The sequence below is a fragment of the Antechinus flavipes genome, chromosome 4 (genome assembly GCF_016432865.1).
Source record: "Antechinus flavipes isolate AdamAnt ecotype Samford, QLD, Australia chromosome 4, AdamAnt_v2, whole genome shotgun sequence".
NCBI lineage: Eukaryota > Metazoa > Chordata > Mammalia > Dasyuromorphia > Dasyuridae > Antechinus > Antechinus flavipes.
The window spans coordinates 274,811,916-274,834,404 of record NC_067401.1 but is presented as its reverse complement, the minus strand read 5'-3'; the positions used below and the strand labels follow the sequence as shown (position 1 = coordinate 274,834,404).

The window sequence follows — 22,489 nt, the reverse complement described above, 5'->3', positions numbered from 1 at the left end:
TAAGGCTGCCTCTAGAAAACCTCCCCAAGAAACCTGCTCTCAGAGAGAACCATTATATTATACTAAAGAAGAGAACTCAATGGAGTGGAAATTAGATAGAGAGGTTCTTTGTCAATTCTATAATAAAAATGGACCTGATTCAATTTCCAAAGACATACCTTAATACATATAATTTCATACAACTGGCTTTAGGAAATTATTTAAGTATTAGAATAAGGAAAAAAGAAGAAACAGCAGGAGGGGGAGGTGCCAACTATACTAGGTGAAAAGGAGATAGAATCAGATAAGAATGGAATTAAGTACAATTTGGACTGTGATACTTCACAGCAGGAGAAATTAGATCATTCCACATCTCATGACCTTCCCCTCTCAATTAACCCTGCATAAGTGGAGGAAGAAGGGGGAGGGAGAGAGGCAAAATCACAAACAGCTTCTCCTGTGAAGCAGAATATGACAAGATTAGAAAAAGCATTGATTAAGGCAAAAAATGAAGGAGAAGATGTATCTGATTTTATAAATGCATATCCTGTGATTGAAAAGCTTGACTCTTCAGGTCAAAAAGAGAGAAAATACACTCCTTTTAATTTGGAAAAAATTAAAGATTTGAAAAAGGGTTACACTCTTTATGGGGCTACATCCTCTTATGTTAAAATGTTACTAAATAATTTGTCTTATGAAATCTTAACCCCGGATGATCTAAAAATCCATAGCTAGGACATGCTTAGAACCTGGACAACACTTGTTGTGGCTTTCGGAGTTTCATGAATTATGTAGGATTCAAGCCCAACACAACAGGCAAACGGGAGCTAATGTACAAATAGCTTTTGACCAACTAGCTGGTGAAGATCAGTATGGAGAGAATTCAGAACAGATTTATTATTCCATAACATCTCCTCGTATGATCAGATCAGTCATATCTGAACCATGCTAAATTAGGTAATTATTGTCTTTATCAACTCTAATGACGTAACACTTTGTAAGGATTCCAACACTTTCCTTCTCTCCTTCCTGCTTTGCTTCTGTCCTTCCCTTTTTATACTATGTTTGATTTACATTTCAGTCCCCACAGTCCTCTTCCTGGATACAGATACCTCTCTCTACAAGTCTATTGGAACTGGCCCGAATCACCTCATTGTTAAAAAGAGCCATGTCCATCATCACATAATCTTGTTGCTAAGTACAGTATTCTCTTGGTTCTACTCACTTTACTTAGCATCAGTTCATGTAAATCCAGGACTTTCTGAAAGCATCCTGTTGATTATTTCTTATAGAACAGTAATATTCATATACCATAACTTATTCAGGCATTCCCCAGCTGATGGGCATCCACTAAGTTTTTAGTGCCTTGCCACTACAAAAAGAGCTGTTCCTGATGGGGTTCTAGTGGCAGAGTGAGTGTTGTGGAAATCCCCCTTTGGTCAGCACTGGTCCTTTGTGAAAGAATTCACAAACCAAAAATACTAAATGGCAAAAAGGGAAGTTTATTGTTGGATGAGAAACTAGCTTGCTAGAAAAACTGACTCCTTCAGTAGCAAAGTCCTGGTAGAGAAATAGCAAAAGTTTTTGCTGAGAAGAGAATGTCTTCACAGCGGATAGGGTCCTGGCAGCTACGCCAAAGAGGCAAAGCATGTTACTGTGGACATTCTTCAAAGAAGTGAGTTTAGAAATATCCTTTATAGAATATCTGAGGCTCAGGTTTCAGGTTGAAAAGAAAGCCAAAGGCCTAGATCTCTAATTGAATAGAAATCACTTTTTGAAGGTTTCTGGAATTTCCTGAAAAGGTCTACCTTAATGGGGTGATATGCCTTAGAAAAGCCCAGCTAGGAGAATATGCTCTCATAGAATCTCTGGAGTCTGGGAGGGGTGGAGGTAGTCAGGAATCACAGGGGAAAGAATTTCAGAGTATTAATTTTACAGACTAAAAGGGAACACAGTTTCACCCCCACCCCCACCCCCTTCCTCCTGTCACTACAACCAGTTTTTTGCATATAGGTCCTTTTTCCTTTTTTCATGATCTCTTTGGGATATAGGCCCAGTAAAGATGCTGCTGGATTAAAGGGCCAGTTTTCTTAAGCTCCAGGGTTGCATTGACAAAAATTATCTAGAACAGAAAGGAACCTTAGAGATCATCTGCCCAAAGAGGTCCTGTCTTCAAAGAATTTGTATTTTAATTGGGGGATAGATAACATATAAAGAGGAATGTTAAACGGTAGGGAGCATATGCCACAACATGGTATTGTGATGGTTGGGAAAGTGACATAAGGCCATATACCTGACTAGATGCCGTGAAAGCTTCCCCATCAGAAGTGGTATTCCTAGAAGTGAATCGCTTATACTTCTCAATGGATTTTGGAGTTTGGGGAAGAGATGGTTTTTCTCCTCCATTTTTTTAAACTAGGACAGTTAATATTTTGGTTTCTTGTATAGTTTTCATATATGTTTTCTTGAAATGTAGCTTTGGAAAGCCAGGCTTGGTTAAACAATATTATGCTTCAAATGGAGCTATATTTGCTTATGCTTTTAAACTCAAATCACTCTGGTTTTCGCTGGTTGGGCAATAAGTCCCAGCTAATTTCACTTGGTCCTTGTTTGAGTTTTGTTAGCTTTCAATGAGCTGAAATAGCTATTATTTCTGTTTTGTCCAGAATTCTTTTTTTTTTTTTAAATAACTTTTTATTGATAGAACGCATGCCAGGGTAATTTTTTATAGCATTATCCCTTGCATTCACTTCTGTTGCGATTTTTCCCCTCCCTCCCTCCACCCCTTCCCCCAGATGGCAAGCAGTTCTTTACATGTTGAATGGGTTACAGTATATCCTAGATACAATATATGTGTGCAGAACCGAACAGTTTTCTTGTTGCACAGGGACAATTGAATTCAGAAGGTATAAATAACCCGGGAAGAAAAACAAAAATGCAAGCAGTTTATGTTCATTTCCCATTGTTCTTTCTCTGGGTGTAGCTGCTTCTGTCCATCTTTGATCAATTAAAGCTCTCTTTATCGAAGAGATCCACTTCCATCAGAATACATCCTCAAACAGTATCGTTGTTGAGGTATATAATGATCTCCTGGTTCTGCTCATTTCACTCAGCATCAGTTCATGTAAGTCTCGCCAGTCTTCTCTGTATTCATCCTGCTGGTCATTCCTTACAGATTTGTCCAGAATTCTGAAGGTCTTCCTCACCCTCTGTGATGGCAAAACAGGCCATCTTTTGCTCTGTTCTTATAGGTAAGAACTTTTAATTACTGAATGATCCTTGTCTCAGACAAATTGAGATTAAATTATATTAGATTAAAAAGATTAAGGTTCTTCATTGAGTCCAGGGCCATCACCAGATGTCTTGATGGATGGATGTCTTGCCACTGGACTCTGAAGATTTTGGAAAGAGTGAAGTCTCATACCTCTTTACTTCTCTGTACCTTACCTAAATCCTATTCACTTGAAAATCAAATTCTCACCCTCCTGAGTCCTTGGTCCACTAGAGAACAAAGGAATAATAACTACAACAATTACTGATTCTTTAATCCAGTAGTTGATTTCCAAATCTTTCTAACAAACCTATTTATCCCATCTGAATTACAGTCCTAGAATTATCACTTTCCTTCTAGATAGATAGCTACACTTAGACATCTTTTGAACTTCTTAGTCTCCACATCTAAAGCATAACTGTTTTCTTCTCAAACTCAGCCTAGCTCTAGATTTACTCATTTCTGTTTTCCATCTTTCTATATACTTTTTATAACATCATCCTTGACTCTTTCATCTCTCTGAATTTCTGTATATCTTTGAGACTTAATAGGTCTTGTTGATTTTACCTCATTTACTGTATGTGTTCCTTTTTTTTCTACTTATAGTTTCCATCTTAACTCAAATCCTCAGCAGCTTTTGGCCTAGACTCTTATCATAGTTTCCTAATTGATCTACTCTGCTTCTAGAGTCTTCCTTTTTCAATCTATACTCGTATAGCTGGTAAATTGATGATAGACTAAAAAACACAGATTATACCCATGTCACTTTGCCTCCTTCCAAATATGTTTTTCATTGACTCCCCATTGCCTCTTTATTTCTTAACCTGCTAAGAATGGTCCCAACATATCCAGAATTCACTTCTTCATCTTTCCTTGGTAAAATCTCTTCAAAGCATAATCTCAAGATACCACCTCTTAAAGGCGGCCTTTTCTTGATGAGGTTTAGAGTGGTCTAGATTCCTGGTGGTCTAGAGGTTAGTGGTTATTAGAGAGTTGTTAAGAATCCCCTTAAAATCTGCTGCAGGTTTTAGGGGTGAAAGAATTCACTCATTCCCGAATAGTAGTTGCAAAATGAAAGTTTATTTTTAGATAGAAATCAGTTTACCCAGAAACTGTTAGTCTCTATATATAGTGGCAGATCTATGGACAATGGAGTTTTGCACTAAGAATGCAGTTCTCAGTGAACAGAAAGTCCTGGCAGCTGAGTGAGCTACCAATGTCCATCTGCAAAGTCTTTAGTTGATGGAAGCTTATTATATTGGGTATCTTAGTGGGGGTTGGAAGCCTGAGCAGATCAGAACCAGTGGGGGCTGGGTGGCCCAAGCCCAGATCTCCTATTGGAATTCAAAGAGTTGCTTTTTGACCAGGATTTGTGATTGAATCAAAGGCTCTGGCATCCGGAGAATTTGAAAGGAATCACAGATCAATAGGAAATACAGTTTCTTAAAGGGACCACAACCTACTTCATCCTGGTCTCATCACTCCCTTCCCATCTTGGTATTAGTATTCTTTGTTTGAAAGTACTTTTGTACTTGGCTGTGTCAGTACATGTTTCTCCAAAGTAAATGAAAGCATAGATGCTTCCTATCTTTATAGATGTCTATTTTAATTTATCTTTTCCAGTTTGATCCTGAAACCTCTTAAGAAATCTTGGGGTTTACTAGCTAGTTTCTTTTTTTAAGGATGATTCCTTAAATCCAAATCATTCTGGCTCTCATTGATTAAGTGTAGGTCCCAGGCCAAGCCCCATTTGGTCATTGTTTGGCCTCTGTTGATTCAGAGTGAATGGTATAACAATTGTTTTTGTTTTGTCCAAAAACCCTGGTAGTCTTCCCCTACCAGATTGCTATTTTTTCCTTTTGTTTTTCTTTTCTTTCTGATTTTTTTGATTAGGTAAAGGAAGCAATTCTCTACCACATTTATTACCTAGCCTTAATTGGCTAGGGTATTGGGTTTTGCCTCACTCAGACTTAGTTTAAAAATACTTAGCTTTAAAAAGGTCAAGGTGTCCCAGTGAATCTAAGGCCATCTCTAGTTGTCCTGATTCATATCTTGCCACTGGATCCAGATGGCTCTTCTCCCTACCCCCACCCCGAGGCAATTGGAGTTAAGTGACTTGCCCAGGGTCACACAGCAAGTGTTAAGTGTCTGAGGCCAGATTTGAACTCGGATTCTCCTGACTTCAGAGCTAGTGCTCTACCCACTGCACCACCTAACTTGCCCCTCAAATGGCTCTTGAGGAGAAAATAAGCTGGTGCCTTTGCACAGCCCTCCCTCACTTAAATCTTAAAAAATTCACTTGCATGTTTAGCATCATCTCTCTGTCATGATCATCTTCCAGAATGAAGGACAAACAACAACCCATTTATTGTTAGTGAAATCTATCTGCAGCAAGTCATTCAACTTCTTAAAACTTCAGTTTCTTCATTTGTAGAAGCTGATTGAGATTTTTTTTTTTTATTTTTTTTAATTTTTTTTTTTAAATTTTTTATTTAATAATTACATTATATTGACACTCGTTTCTGTTCCGATTTTTTTCCCCCTCCCTCCCTCCACCCCCTCCCCTAGATGGCAAGCAGTCCTTTATATGTTGGATATGTTGCAGTATATCCTAGATACAATATATGTTTGCAGAACCAAACAGTTCTCTTGTTGCGTAGGGAGAATTGGATTCAGAAGGTATAAATAATCCGGGAAGAAAAACAAAAATGCAGATAGTTTACATTCGTTTCCCAGTGTTCTTTCTTTGGGTGTAGCTGCTTTTGTCCGTCATTTATCAATTGAAACTCAGGTCTCTTTGTCAAAGAAATCCACTTCCATCAAAATATGTCCTCATACAATATCGTTGTCGAAGTGTATAATGATCTCCTGGTTCTGCTCATTTCACTTAGCATCAGTTCATGTAAGTCTCGCCAGTCCTCTCTGTATTCATCCTGCTGGTCATTTCTTACAGAACAATAATATTCCATAACATTCATATACCACAATTTACCCAGCCATTCTCCAATTGATGGGCATCCATTCATTTTCCAGTTTCTAGCCACTACAAACAGGGCTGCTACAAACATTTTGGCACATACAGGTCCCTTTCCCTTCTTTAGTATTTCTTTGGGATATAAGCCCAATAGAAACACTGCTGGATCAAAGGGTATGCACAATTTGATAATTTTTTGGGCATAATTCCAGATTGCTCTCCAGAATGGTTGGATTCGTTCACAACTCCACCAACAATGCATTAGTGTCCCAGTTTTCCCGCATCCCCTCCAACATTCATCATTATTTTTTCCTGTCATCTTAGCCAATCTGACAGGTGTGTAGTGGTATCTCAGAGTTGTCTTAATTTGCATTTCTCTGATCAATAATGATTTGGAACACTCTTTCATATGAGTGGTAATAGTTTCAATCTCATCCTCTGAAAATTGTCTGTTCATATCCTTTGACCATTTATCAATTGGAGAATGGCTTGATTTCTTATAAATTTGAGTCAGTTCTCTATATATTTTGGAAATGAGGCCTTTAGCTGATTGAGATTTTTATAAGATAAGATGAAACTAGCCAAGGTGAGTGAGTAGTGGGGAGTACAACCTTGTTTTCAACAACAACAATTAAACAGAAATCTAGAAAACATATAAACCTTGAGTCCTGATTTTAGAAATTCAAGAAAAAATTACAGTGAATAATTTTTCCAACCCAGGATGGCATAGATCAGGAGACAGAGATCTTTCTTTGGACATTGATGTATGAGTCTAGTCTAGAGCACTACATTATCATATAGAAGAATGAAGGCCTGCCTAAATCAAGGTATTAGTTGGCAGCTTTTGCACATTAAGTAATCTAGGGTAGATTGTGCCTGTGTTAGTCCAGGGTGAAGAAAAACCATGGACAAGAAGCAGTCATAGGCCCTGCTTTATGTACTGAGTGGAAGGACAAATAAAGGAGAAAATAACAGGGGTATATCTTTGACTGAGGGAGAGCAGGAAGGTGTCAGGTCCAGTCCCCAACTCAGTTTTGATAAAATAATCAGAGCAGGGACCCCCACCCAGTGGGGAGAACAAAAAAAAAAAAAAAGAAAATTTGTGTCAGGTTTCTCTGATAAGTGACTCATTTCTAAGATATGCAAACATATCTTCGACATTATGTGAGTTTGGTTCCAGATCATTGTAATATTACAATAGTGAATATTACAATAAAGCAATATTACAATAAAGCAAGTAGCCAAATTTTTAATTTACAGTGCATATAAAAGTTATGTTAATATTGTACTGTAATCTTAAGAATACAGTGATATTGTCTAAAAAATGTACATACCTTAATTTATAAATTTATTGCTTAAAAAAATGCTAATCTTTAGTGAACCTGCATCTTTTTGTTGGTGGAAGGTCTTGCCTTTATGTTAATAACTTATGATTGATCAGGTGATCAGGCAAGGTTGCTGAAGGTTGAGGTGTGGCTATGGCAGTTTCTTAAAATAATCAGCAATCATTACATCAATTGACTGTTACACTTGGAACACTTAGAGGCCATTGTGAAGCTACTAATTGGCCTAATTTCAATATTGTTGTGTCTGGGGAATAGTGATGCCAGAGGAGAGGGAAAGAGACAGGAACCATCAGTGGGTAAAACAGTTGGCACATATGGCACATAGCATTTATCATTTAAGTTTGCGGTTTTACTGGCATAGTTTGTGGGCTCCAAAACAGTTAGAATAGTAATAGCAAAAATCACTGATCTCAGTTTACCATAGTGGATATAGTAATGAAAAACTGAAATATAGAGAGAAATACCAAAATGTTATATAGAAACATGATATGAATTTATGTTTTTGGAAAATGGTATCTATAGACTTAATATAGTGTTGCCACATAACTTCCATTTTTAAAAAATGCACTATCTATGAAGTACAATAAAGTAAAGTGCAATAAAATGAGGTATGTATGGAAAGGGAACTGATTAAATTTACAGGACATGGTCAAAGAATTTGAAATGGAAATTAATCCTCTCTTAAAGCAATAAGTATTATTAAAAACAAAGTCAAAAGGATGAAAAAAATGTATTCAAACAACTTACCTGGATGAAAGGAGGGATAGCTTAAGAATTATTGGACCAGCCATTACCAAAAAAAGAGCCCAGTTACTGTATTTCAAGAAATTGTAAAAGAAAACTGCCCAGATCCTTTAGAATCAAAAGGCAAAGTGAAAATAGAATCCACTGTTCACTTCCCAGAAGAAATTTCCAAATGAAAATTCCCAGGAACATTTTATCAAAGGAAAAAGTACTGCAAGAACTAAGAAAGAATCAAAGTACCAAGGAATCTCAGTCAGGATTTCATAAGATTTATCAGCTACTGCTGTGAAAGAGCAGAGAACTTGGAATGTGATGTTCTGGAGAAGAGATTATATAATATCTTGCCCCAAAGAATACCTCACCAGCAAATTGAGTACAAGGCAACAATTGAATCTTTTTTGTTTCTTCTTCTTCTTCTTTTTTATATTTTATTTTATTTTATTTAATAATAACTTTATATTGACAGAATCCATGCCAGGGTAATTTTTTTACAACATTATCCCTTGCACTCACTTCTGTTCCAATTTTTCCCTTTCCTCCCTCCACCCCGTCCCCTATATGGCAAGCAGTCCTATATATGTTAGATATGTTGCAGTATATCCTAGATACAATATATGTTTGCAGAACCAAACAGTTCTCTTGTTGCACAGGGAGAATTGGATTCAGAAGGTAAAAATAACCCGAGAAGAAAAACAAAAATGCAAATAGTTCACATTCGTTTCCCAGTGTTCTTTCTTTGGGTGTAGCTGCTTCTGTCCATCATTAATCAATTGAAACTCAGTTAGGTCTCTTTGTCAAAGAAATCCACTTCATGGAGGATTTTCCAGGTTGTTGTGTTTTGTTTGTTTGTTTTCTGAGAGCATACTGCTCATAATTTCCCATAAAAAAATAATATCCTATCACAAACACATACTACAGTTTATTGAACCATTCTTTAATTGGTGGGCATCCCTTCAGTTTCCAATATTTTTGCTTTGAGAACTGCTAAGAATGATTTTTATACTTATATAGTTCATTTTCTTTATTAAGAGATTCCAAAAAATAATAATATTTATGCCTAGCAGAGTTATTGTTAGCTCATAAGGTATGGCCCTCTGAGTACAGATCATATCTTTTGATCAGATATCAATTGGAGCATGCTTCTTTTTGTAAATTTGACTCAGTCTCTCTTATGTTTGAGAAATGAGGCTTTATCAGAGAAACTTGCTTCAAAATTCTTTTTACAATTACTATTGCTAATTGTATTTCCCCCATTTATTCTCTCTCTCTCCTTCTTGTCCCTCCTCAAGTGTTTTGCTCCTGATTACTCTCTTCCCTGATGTGCCATTTCTTTCATCACCCTTCCCATATCCCATTTCCCTTTTTTCTTGCAGGTTCAAATACATTTCTATACCCATATTGGATATGTTTGTTATTTCCTCTAAAATAAACTATGGAGGTTGGGTCTTAAAGAGGAATTTCAAAAAAAGAAGGGCTTTGGGTAAAGGAAAGTGTTCTGTATAAGGAGAAAAAGATGATACAATAAGAAAACAGAATCAGAGCATCAATGTAGAACATTAGCATTAAGCACGCTCAACCCCTTTTTTATAAAAAAGGAGTTAAAAAGAGAAGGAAAAGTATGTGATGATGGGATAAAGAGACATACACTTTTTTTTTTTAATTATAGCTTTTTATTTACAAGATATATGCATGAGTTAATTTTCAGCACTGACAATTGCAAGACCTTTTGTTCCAACTTTTCCCCTCCTTCCCCTCACCCCTTCCCCCAGATAGCAGGTTGACTAATACATGTTAAATATGTTAAAGTGTAAGTTAAATACAATATGTCTATACATGTTCATACAGTTATTTTGCTGTGCAAAAAGAATCAGATTTTGAAATGGTATACAATTAGCCTATGAAGGAAATCTAAAATGCAGGTGGACAAAAATAGAGGGATTGGGAATTCTATGTAGTGGTACATAGTCATCTCCCAGAGTTCTTTCGCTGGGTGTAGCTGGTTCAATTCATTACTGCTCCATTGGAACTGATTTGCTTCATTCATCTCATTGCTGAAGATGGCCATGTCCATCAGAATTGATCATCATATAGTATTGTTGTTGAAGTATATAATGATCTCCTGGTCCTGCTCGTTTACTCAGCATCACTTCATGTAAGAGATACACACAATTAATAATCATAAAGAGGAATAGAATTAATTCATCCAAGTAATGGAATTGGCTAGTGTATTGAATTAGAAGACAGAACCCAACAAAATATTGTTTACAAAAATGATACTTAAAACCAAGAATCACATGGAGTTAAAATAGAGGTCTAGAGTAAAATCTATTATCCTTCAGCCGAAAGAAGAAAGACCAGGATAGTAATCCATGATTTTGGACAAAGCAACAGTTTACTTAATTAAAAGAGATAAACAGGGAAACTACATTTTACTGAAAGGTACAATAGAGATGTGGGTAAGTAGGATAGGTAGCAATGGATAGAGTACCAGGGCTAGAGTCAGAAAGACTCATCTTCCTGAGTTCAAATGTGGTCTCAGACGACAAAAAAAGCAGTTATTATCCTGTTTGTCTTTAAAAAAAAAAAAAAAAAAAGTCTAAATCTAACTCTCCCCAAAACAACTAACCTAATGACCTTAATAGAATTTTAGAAAAGATAGATATGGTAAACACTGAGATAATTGAATGGGTCTATACATATACATAGTTCTTATTCATGCATGATAATCATTACAAAAGCTGATCATATCTTAAAGCATTAAAACCCTCACAGAGAAAAACAGAAGTGTTAATCATATCTTTTATATACTACAATGTAATAAAAATTTTATTCAATAAAGGACCACTGAAGAAACATATTAATTGAAGAGTAATCCTATATAGTGGGTAGGCTAAAGATTAAATAATAGAAACAATAATTTAGGGGATATCAATAAACTAAAAATTTTGAGATGTCATTAAAGCAGTCCTAAGGCAGAAAATGTGTCTTTGAACACTTTCATCAACAATAAGGACAGACCAGTTTATTAGCTAAAAAAAATTTAAAAACCAACAAATTAAAAAATTATAATTAAACATTTTTAAAAAGAACTCTTAAAGTCAAAAAAGAGATTAACAAAATTGAAAGCATAGAAACCATTTAATACACAAACCCCAGGGCTGGGTGGATTTTTTTTTTTTTTTTTTTTTGCGGGGCGGGGGGGAAGGGGAAGAGAGAAGGAAAATAATAATAGTTGTAGCTAACATTTATATAGTACTTATTCATCGAAAATGTTACAATTATTATCTTAATTGATCCTCACAACTACCTTTGGAAGTTAGATACTGCTATTATTGTCTTTCTTTTACAGTTGAGAAAACTGAGACAGAGAGTAGTTGACTTGCCCAGGATTATACAGCCAGTAAGTGTCAGGTTAGATTTTGGAATGTCAGAAAAAAGAAGCTGAACAAGCCACAAGTGGATTCCTAAAGAGAAAAGACCCAGGACTAGATGGATCTAAGTGACTTCTATCAAATAGTTAAAGAATAATCAACTTCAGTATTATTAAAGCTATTTTAAAAATGAAGAAAAGCTGGGGGAAGCTTCCTGCCAATTTTTTTCTATGATAAAAATATACCTAATGTGATACCTAAGCCAGGGAGAATCAAAACAAAATATTGTAGACCAATATTCCTTTTTAAAAAAATTTTTATTAAAGCTTTTTATTTTCAAAACATATGCATGGACAATTTTCACCATTCACCCCGTAAAACTTTGTGTTCCAAATTTTTTCCCTCCCTTCCCCTTAACCCCTGTCCCAGATGGCAAGTAATCCAATATGTGTTAAATATGTGCAATTCTTCTATACATATTTTCACAATTATCATGCTGCACAAGAAAAATCAGATCAAAAAGTAAAAAAAAAAAGAGAGAGAAAGAAAGCAGAGTGCAAACAAACAACAAAAAGAGTGAAAACAGCCTTCTCTCTGGATGCAGATGGCTCTCTCCATCACAAGATCCTTGGAACTGTCCTGAATCACGTTGAAAAGAGCCAAGTCCATCAGAATTGATCATCATATAATCGTGCTGTTGCTGCGTACAATGATCTCCTGGTTCTACTCACTTCATTTAACATCAGTTCATGTAAGTCTCTCCCGGCCTCTCTGAAATCATCCTGCTGATTATGTCTTATAGAACAATAATATTCCATTCATAACCATAATTTACTCAGCCATTGTCCAGCTGATGGGCATCCTCTCAGTTTCCAGTTTTTTTGCCACTACAAAAAGGGCTGCCACAAACATTTTTGCACATGTAGGTCCTTTCTCTCCTTTTCAATCTCTTTGAGATATAGACACTGCTGGATCAACGTATGTATAGTTTGATAGTCCTTTGGGCATAATTTCAAATTGCTGTCCAGAATGATTGAATCAGTTCTGTTCACAGCTCCACCAATAATGTATTAGTGTCCCAGTTTTCCCACATCCTCTAATACGTCTCACTTATCTTTTTCTGACATCTTAACCAATCTGAGAGGTGTGTAGTAGTACCTCAAGAGTTGGTAGACCAATATTCCTAAAAAATATTGTTGCAAAAATTTATATATAAAGTATTATTGAGGACCCTTCAGCAACATATAGAGTTTATACACAGTAACTAAGGGATTTATTCCAGTAATGTAGAGTCTATTATTAGGAAACTGTAAATGTCTTATACCATACTAATATCATGAACAATAAAAGATATGATCATATCAATGATAGAGGCTTTTGATGAGGTACAGCATCCATTCCTGTTAAGAATACTAGGAAGAATAAGAATAAACAGATCTTTCCTTAATACAGTTTGTATTTAGATAAAACCATGAGTCAGTATCTACAATGGATATATAAGCTAGAGGTTTTTCCAACATGTTGGGAAGAATGCCTAATACCATTATTAGCTATTCTGCTAGCTTAGAAACAGGCAAAGAGTAGACAAAATTATTTGTTTTTGAAGATAATAGTTTAAATAGACAATCCTAGTTAGTCAACTAGAAATGGAAATCATTAATTTCATTATTCACAGGACATAAAATAACCTCACATAAGTCATTTGCATTATTTTATATTACCAATTAAACCTAGACAGAAAAATTCCATTTTGAAGTAACTATAGAATACATAAAATTGTTGGAAATTTTCCAGTTCATGTAGAGGAAAAAAATGTCTAGAATCTCTAAAGAAATAGTGAAAAAAAATGAGAAGCAATAGATCCTAGTAGTTAACCAACTTTCAAACTATAATATGAACAATAATCATCAAAATAATTAGGTATTAGTTAAATTTAGTTGATTGATAGAACAGATTCAGTATATTAGAGTAGAATAACTCAATGTTTAGTAAATCCAAAAATGTGAAATATTTGAGTGTAAGATACCACTTTTTTGAGAAACACTATAGAGAGCTATCTATACCCAGAGAGAGGACTGTGGGAACTGAATGTGGATCACAATATAACATTCTCACTCTTTGTTGTTGTTCGCTTGCATTTTGTTTTCTTATTCATTTACTTTTCTTTTTGAGTTGATTTTTCTTGTGCAGCAAGAGAATTGTATGAATATGTTTACATGTATTGGATTTAACATATTTTAACATGTATAACATATATTGGATTTCTTGCTGTCTAGGGGAGGGAGTGGGGGGAAAGAGTGGAAAATCTAAAACACAAGGCTATGCAAGGGTTAATGTTGAAAAATTATCTGTGTATATGCTTTGAAAATAAAAAGCTTTAAAAAAAAAAAAACACTTCTGGGGAAACAGATGACAGAAATTAGATAAAGACCAACCTTTTCTACTGTAAACCAAGATAGTTCCAAATGGATACATAACTAAGACACAAAGGGTGACATCATAAACAAATTAAAAGAGCTAGAAAAAATTATATGTCAGATGTATGGATAGGGGAAGAGTTCGTAACCAAACAAGGCATAGAATCACGAAAGGTAAACTGGATAATTTTGACTATATAAAATTTAAAAGCTTTTTTCATAACAAAACCACTGGAGCTAAATTAAGAAAAGAACTAGGTTAATGGGAAACAATCTTTGCTTTGTTTTTCTGATGTCTCTTTTAAAAAATTAAACCTTTTTATTTTCAAAACATTGCTGTCTCATTTTCTAATACACACACACGGAAACTGATTGAAATTTTTTAGAATAAGAGCTATGCCTCAGTTGATAAATATATACATGTTGATAAAGGATTTGACCAGGCAATTTTCAGAGTAAAAAAAAGTTATTGATAGCTATTTTTAAAAAATGCTCCAAATAACTAATAGAGAAATTCTGATGAAAATAATTCTGAGTTTCTATTTCAAACAAATTAGATTGACAAAGTCCCCCCCAAAACAACAACAAACATTAAAAAAGAAAATGACAAATGTATAAGGGACTTTTTGGAAAAGTAAGCACACGTTAATGCAGGGTGATTGTATAGACATTTTGGAAATTATTTTGGAACTGTGCCCCAAAAGTTATTAGATTCTATATATTCATTAACCCAGCATTATCTCTAACTATATACTTCATTATGTATTTATTTTTTTGCTGAGGCAATTGGGGTTAAGTGACTTGCCCAGGGTCACACAGTTCAGATTTTAACTCATGTCCTCCTGACTTCAGTGCTGGTGCTCTCTCCACTGGGCCACCTAACTGCCCCTCTAATTATATACATTAAAGAGATCAACAAAAGTGGGGGGGGAAATATAATGTGTTAAAAAAAGAAAAAGTTATGTATTATATGTTACAAATTGTTATATGCATATATACATACATATAATACATTAGTAAAAATAACACATTAATAGAATTATTAAACAAATTATAATTCATATTTATATGTTAATATATAACTTGAAATAGTATGATATAAAATGTACCTTAAAGTAAATTTTAAAACATGTATATATGTTTTAAAATTTTTTTGTGGTAGCACAAAACTAGAAACTAATGGGTTGCTCATCATTTGGGAAAAGATTGAACAAATTATGATATATGAATATAAATAGCATACTATTGTGCTATAAAAATGATGGAGGCAATATCAGAAAAACTTGGGAATACCCTTTTGAAGAAATTTTGAGTGAAGTGAGAAGAACCGGAAGAGCAGTTATATACAGTAATAATATTTTAAAGACAAACAACTTTGTACCACTTAAAAACTGATCTAATTCATTGAGCAACCATGATTTCACAGGACCCATGATGATGCATGCTGCTTTTCCTGATACGGAAGTGGTAGTAAAGTGCAGATTGACGTTTTTTTGGACATGATCAGAATGAAGATTTGTTTTACTTGACTCAAGTATTTGTTCCAAGAGTTTTATTTTTTACCTTTTTAGTGTCAGAGAGAGATGAGAGAAAAAGAAGAACTTTTTATTAATTGAAAAAAAATAAAATTGGGGAAAAAAACCCAAAAGGTTGATGATCATACAGTGTTTTCTAAAAAAAATTTTATCCAATTTCAAGTTTGAGAGTTTTTTGGAACATCCTGTACTTGTGCGACTTATGTCACAGGTGGAAAGTACTTTGTAAACTGTGAGGTGCTATATTAATGTGAGTTATTTTTATAGTAATGAGTAAAAGTGCAAGAGAATAGTAGCTAGTTACAGAAAACTCGTGCCTAAGAATTAAAGTCCCAATATGGATTCCACTTACAATTTTATTAGTGTTAAGGAGAACTGGAAAAAAGGAACATTGACTAAAGAAGTCATAAAGTTGTGTTTTAGAAACTTAAGTTGTAAGAAATATCAGAGAAGAACATAATAAATAGTACCAAACACTACCAAGTGATTGAGTAAAATGTTTACTAAAAAATGTGTTGTGATCTTTTCTATCTGAACTATAATTGAGTTATTAGCAATTAGTTAACAATAGAATGAATGAGGTATTTATTAAGCACAATATATAAAAAGACTGCTAAATGCTGCGATATAAATAAAAAATTAAGACAGTTTTATTCTAGGAGAAAAGAAAGATTGTTTTTACTAGTTAAGTGGTAAAGTCTAGTATACTGGGCAGTTTTACTTTAAAAAAGTCAATAATAACTTTTTATTTTCTCTTTTTGTGTGTGTGAGGCAATTGGGGTTAAGTTACTTGCCCAGGATCAGACAGCTAGGAAGTGTTACATGTCTGAGATTGAATTTGAATTCAAGTCCTTCTTACTCTAGGGCTGGTGCTTTATCTACTCTGCCATCTAGCTGCTGCAATAGCTTTTTATTTTCAAAATATATGGAAAGATAATTTTCAACATTCATCTTTATAAAACTTTGTGTTCTAAACTTTTCTCTCTTGTCCCATCTCCCTCTTCTAGACAGCAAGCACTCCATCATAGCTCAAAACGTGTGCAGTTCTTCTAAACATATTTCCACGTTTATCAAGCTGCACAAGGAAAATCAGATCAAAAAGTTAAAAAAAAATTTTTTTTTAAGCAAGTAAACAACAATACAAACAAGGTGAAAATAATATATTGTGATCCATATTGAGCAGGACATATTTTTAAATTTAATCTGAATTATTGACATTTTCTCTATTACTGTCTTAAATCTAGCTAATCAATAAAACAATAATAGTTTGTAACATTTGCTTATTTCAGATGCATAAATGCTCACACCGAAAATGTAACCACTTAGAGAGCTGGCTTCACCTTCTTGTTTAATATGCTTCCTTAAATTACATAAATTTGTTTTTGATTGTAATGATTAAGTTGAATTACAAGAATGTGGGGAAATTCTACCTTTTCAATTTTGGTGTATTTCTTTTACTTATCTAGTGCTTACTTATCAGGTAAAAATTTTTTCTTTTTCCCAACCCTCCAAAAATTCAAGTAAAAATTTCCAATTTTTTTTTCTGGTTATATGTACATTCAATTAAAAAAAAATTCCTTATGAATCATGTTGGTGAACATAGAATGTGTTGAATCACATTCAGTCTCCAAAGTTCTTTGGATGCAAATGGTGTTGAATCTCTGAACTGCTGAGAAAAACTAAGTCTTTCATAATTGATCATCAGACAATCTTGCTGTTATCATATACAATGTATTCTTGGTTCTCTTTGTTTCACTCAGCATCAGTTTGTATAAATATTTCCAGGTCTTTCTAAACTCAGCTTGTTCATCATTTTTGTAAAACAATAATATTCCATTATTTTCATTTGCCATAACTTATTCAGCCATTCCTCAATTAATGGGCATTGATTCATTTTCTAATTCTTTTCCACCATAAAAAGAGCTGCTACAAACATTTTTGCACATGTGGATCCTTTTCCTCCTTTATGATTTCCTTGGGATGCAGATCCAGTGATGACATTGCTGGATCAAAGGGTATGCAAGCCCTTTGGGCAAATTCCACTTGCTCTTCAGAATGGTTGGATCATTTCACAACTCCACCAACAATGCATTAGTGTCCCAGTTTTCTCACATCCCTTCCAACATTTAGTGTTATCTTTTCTTGTCATTTTAGCCAATCTGAGAATCTTAAGATAGTACCTTAGAGTTGTTTAAATTTGCCAATTTTTTAAAGGTGGTTTTATCAGAATTTTTGGAGAGTATGTTCATCAGATTTGTTTGAATAATGGGACAACAGTTGTTTGCTAGTGGGGTTTTTTTTTTGTTGTTGTTTTGTTTTTAATTTCAGGATGAAAATAAATTTGCTGCTATGATCCTTAGCTGCATCTGTGAAGCAGCCTGAGTTTTTACAGGGAGGCAAATATTAAGGTTAGTATTAATAGCTGACTTAGTATTTGTACCAAGTGTTACTTTTCATTTTTCTAATTGTTGAGAAAAATAGTTTTACTTTTTAATTACAGGTGTAAGCAAAATTTCTACCTTTACTAATAAGTAGCTGAGATTTTTATAGCACTTAATGGGTTTGCAAAGTACACATATTATTCATTTTCTTCATATTTACTACATATATAATTATACTACTGTGTGTGTGTGTGTGTGTGTGTGTGTGTGTGTGTATGTGCGCACACATCCAATTAAATGGTATATTGGGTTAGAGTGCTGGACCTGGAGTCAGAAAGATTCATCTTCCTGATTTCAGATCTGGCCTCAGACACTATAATCCTGGGCAAGTCACTTGAATTCTAATTTGCCTTAGTTTCATCATTTGGAAAAAGAGCTGGAGAAGGAAATAATAAACCACTCCAATATCTTTGCCAAGAAAACTCCAAATGGGGTCATCAAGACTGAACAACAGCCACAATTCTGTGTGTGTGTGTGCGTGTGTGTGTGCGTGTGTGTGTGTGTGTGTGTGTGTGTGAGAGAGAGAGAGAGAGAGAGAGAGAGAGAGAGAGAGAGAAAATGAAATCATGAGAGCAAGCAGGGGTCCTCAAACTACAGCCGGCGGTCCAGATGCAGCAGCTGAGGGCCATTATCCCCCTCACCCAGGGATATGAAGTTTCTTTATTTAAAGGCCCACAAAACAAAGTTTTTGTTTTTACTATAGTCCGGCCCTCCAACACTCTGAGGGACAGTGAACTGGCCCCCTATTTTAAAAGTTTGAGGACCCCCGAGAGCAAGTATATGATGGGTACTATTTTTCCATTTTAGACGTGAAGCTGAAACTAGTTGGAAGAATGTGTAATTTGCCCATAAGTTATATAACAATAATAATCTATAGGGGTGGAATCATGGATAAGCCAAAGTACCTCTTTAGATGCCTATTCCTTTGCTTGGTATGTAATCAGTCAGTTAAAGAATATCCATGGATATACTAGTAGACCTAAGGCATAAGTAGATGAGAAGAAAGGAAGAGAATAGAAAAGTGAGAATGTAAAAAATGAAAAAGAAAAGATGTCTAGGATTGGGGGTACCATAATAAATTGGTTTCTATAAAAGAGGAAATATGGCATCAAGAAGAGAACTATCCTTACAGTTAGGAAGACCTGGGTTCAATTACAGAGCTTCTTAAAGCACTGAGCAGTTGGTTATAAACTGCAAAGTAAATGATGATTTGCATTAAATAGAAAAAAAAATTCTTCATCTCAGGTTTGCTATAACAATGAAGTTACTGGCCTGTTTAAAAAAAAAAAAAAAAGACAAAAAATTTGGCCGGTGTTCCTAGGGTCTGCTAGTAGAATGCATCATTGTATTTACCTACAAAACAAACATTTTAGTCACTAATTGTTGAAATCCTTATAAAGTGCTATTTTAGCCTGGTACTTAGCAAATCCTTAGCTCACTAATATATTTAAGTACTCTTTGGAGTTCACAGGTTTGGGAGATTTCAGGGTTTAGTATAAGATATCCGAATTCACACCTCCCTTAATCCCTGCCTCCAGAAGGAGTCAACCTTTGGGAGATCTTATATAAAGAGGCTCTTAGCTTCAGGTTAGTTAGTTCGGAACATTGCTAAGGGTTGGAGAGGAGCTCTCTGGGAGGAAGCCCACAAACCCTCTCTCGGAGGCAAGAGATTCATTCCATTTTCCATCTGGCTGGCTGGCTGGAGGCTGAAGGACAAACCTTTGGATTTGCAGACATTCGGAGAGAGCTTTTGAAACCAAGCAAAAAGATAGGCCTATAAGAAAAACTAACTGGGCTATTTTGGAAGGAGAAAATAAACGTTTGCATTTTTATCACCTGACTGCGTTTGGGGTGATTATTACTTTTAACTGAAACTAAGGCTGCCTTCAGAAAACCTCAAGAAACCTGCTCCCAGAGAGAACCATTATATTTTAAAGAAGAAAAACACAACAACTAATGATAGATAAAAATAAGTTAATATGAAATACATTCTTTGGCACAATCTTTCTCAGCTTTGGGGATCAAGAATTTTGTTGCAAACAAGTGTTCTGATACTGTTCCAGAGAAGGGAAAAAAAAAGTTCTATGCTAGTAGTACCAATTTCATCTGTATGAACAAGAAGTTTACTTCTCTGGGGTAAATTATTTCTGTTTTACCTCTGCCTTTGCTTTTGAAATTTATCGTAATGTGAAGGAGTAAGTGAATCGTAGTGGGGAATGGAAGAAATATTAGAAGAATGTTGTAGAAAGTTGAATTTATTAGACTTAGGAAAGCCTTGAGATGAAAACTTCAAAACAATATTTGTTGCGAATATTAAGTTTTTTAAATTCTTATAAGATATTCAAGATAACATATTGAATTAGATTTAACCTACTTGTCTCTTTCCCTCTCCTTTTCTTCCTTTTCTCCCCTCTCCTCTCTCTTTCTCTTTTTCTTCCTGTCTTTCTTTCTCTCTGTAAGGTTATTAGTCATTAAAACTATAGTAGAAAATTAGCATGAACATTACCTTTTCTGCCTTTTTGCTTGAAAATTCCAGTTGCCTCTAGCAACCTGTTGACCAGAATTTTAGAACTCTGATCACATAAATGTATTATGTAATAATTCTAGATGTGTTAAAGCTCAATTTATTTCTATTTGAAATTAAATAACTATTGCTTTTGCTTTTGATTTAATTTGTAGAAGATAGAAAATATAATTTATAAAGTAAAAATGTGGGACCAAGGAGGACAACCTTGGCAACAGTGGCCTTTGAATCAACAACAGTGGATGCAGTCATTTCAGCACCAGCAGGATCCAAGTAAGGAAAAAGCTTAACTTTATTTTTAAAAGATGGTGGGAGGGAGGGAAATGCCCATCTGAATTTTATTATTACTTTTCATTATAATAATTTTTGATAAAGCATAACCTAACACATAAATAGGCTAATGATTTTTGTGATTTTAAAATTTGTTTCTGCTTTCATGCAACAGTCATTCAAGATACTTAAAGGGGATGTTAGTTTTATTTATTTAATTTTTTAAATCCTTATTTTCCAGGCTAAACACTCCAAGTTCTTTAAGCATATCCTCTTGTGTGTGATCTTGAGTCCTTTTTCACCTTTATTGCTCTTTGGTTGCTCACTAGCTTTAGCTCTTTCCTTCCTAAAATGTGTTAACCAGATATGTGATCTAACGTAATAGTCCTACATCCTTTGCCTCCATAATACAGCTTAAAGCTTACATTAGCATTTTTTTGTTGTTGTTGACATGTCACATCATTGACTTGTATTGAACTTATAGATTATTTAAACCCCTGCATCTTTTTTTTTCTCCCATGCTGAGGCAATTGGGGTTAAGTGACTTGCCCAGGGTCACACAGCTAGGAAGTGTTAAATGTCTGAGCTCAGATTTGAACTGCCGAGGCCACTGTAGTGATTCATTCAGCCATTTCTGAATGTATATGTACTACATCTAGTTGTCAGATACTTTACTAAAATCTAGATGAATTGTATTTGTAGAATTCTTCTAATCTACCAGCCTATTAATTTAACCAAAAAAGAAAATAAGTCTAAAATGACCTGATTTTGATGTTCCTATTTTGGTTCTTATAACCCCTTCCTTTTCTAGATGTTCCCTCTTCAGCCTTTTAACAGTGTATTCTAGAATTTTGCCTGGAATCAAAGTAAAGCTTATAAGTTTTCAGCCAATAGTTAGTTACCTGTTTTGAAATGCAAGATATTTGCCCTTTTCTTCCATTGTAGTGCTTCTCATATTCTTTATGGTCTTCCATAGATAATGATAGTGCTTCAACTATCATATTTGATTGTGCTTTCTGTACCCAAGAATGTAGTTAGTGTATATATCAGGGACTTGAACTCGAGCCACATTGTATTCCCTTACTACCTTCTTATTTACCTTGGATTTAGATTCTCTTATAGCCATTTTTGTTCCTTTTTTGTTCAGAGATCATTCTCTAAGTCATAGAAAGTAAAAGCAAAATAGTTGAGGCTCTATCTTCTTGTTATCATTGTCTTTATCTACCTTGAGCAGTAATCCAATCCTTCCTTTATTCTTTCTTTTTTACCCAATATAGTTTGAAAAAACCACACATCCAGAAATATAAACTTTTTTTTAAATTTTATTTGAATATTCTTAGGTTGTTCTTTCTGGCCCCAGCTTATTTTGAGCATTCATCTTCCTGATATTGGTTATTATAAGACCATACTATGGTTTTGTTTTGATGAATTCTTTTTATATCCCTGTTGGTCTCTTTTCTGCCTTATTGTAATTATTTTTGATTTGAGAATTTTATTTTAATTTAGAACAAACCTGGTTGCTATAGTCCTTCAAGTATAAATTCTTTGAAAATCACTGTGATTCTTTGGATCAGATTCTATTTCAGACATGTCTTGGCATCTTGTAGGTGACTTTTT

The 22,489-nt window shown here is 34.5% G+C and overlaps 1 protein-coding gene across 2 annotated transcripts in view; it reads left to right on the top strand.

Annotated features, from left to right (window-relative positions):
• Nucleotides 1–22,489, top strand: part of PNISR (PNN interacting serine and arginine rich protein) — a 51,564-nt gene that overhangs the window by 8,010 nt on the left and 21,065 nt on the right. The window contains exons 2-3 of one of the 2 annotated variants that reach the window (XM_051997443.1): nt 17,966–18,045; nt 20,758–20,875. In XM_051997443.1, coding sequence (XP_051853403.1) covers nt 20,788–20,875 — 88 coding nt within the window. In that variant the 5' untranslated portion in view covers nt 17,966–18,045; nt 20,758–20,787. Of the gene's footprint in view, nt 1–17,965; nt 18,046–20,757; nt 20,876–22,489 lie in introns of those variants that run through there. The other variant, XM_051997442.1, reaches the window with a different exon arrangement.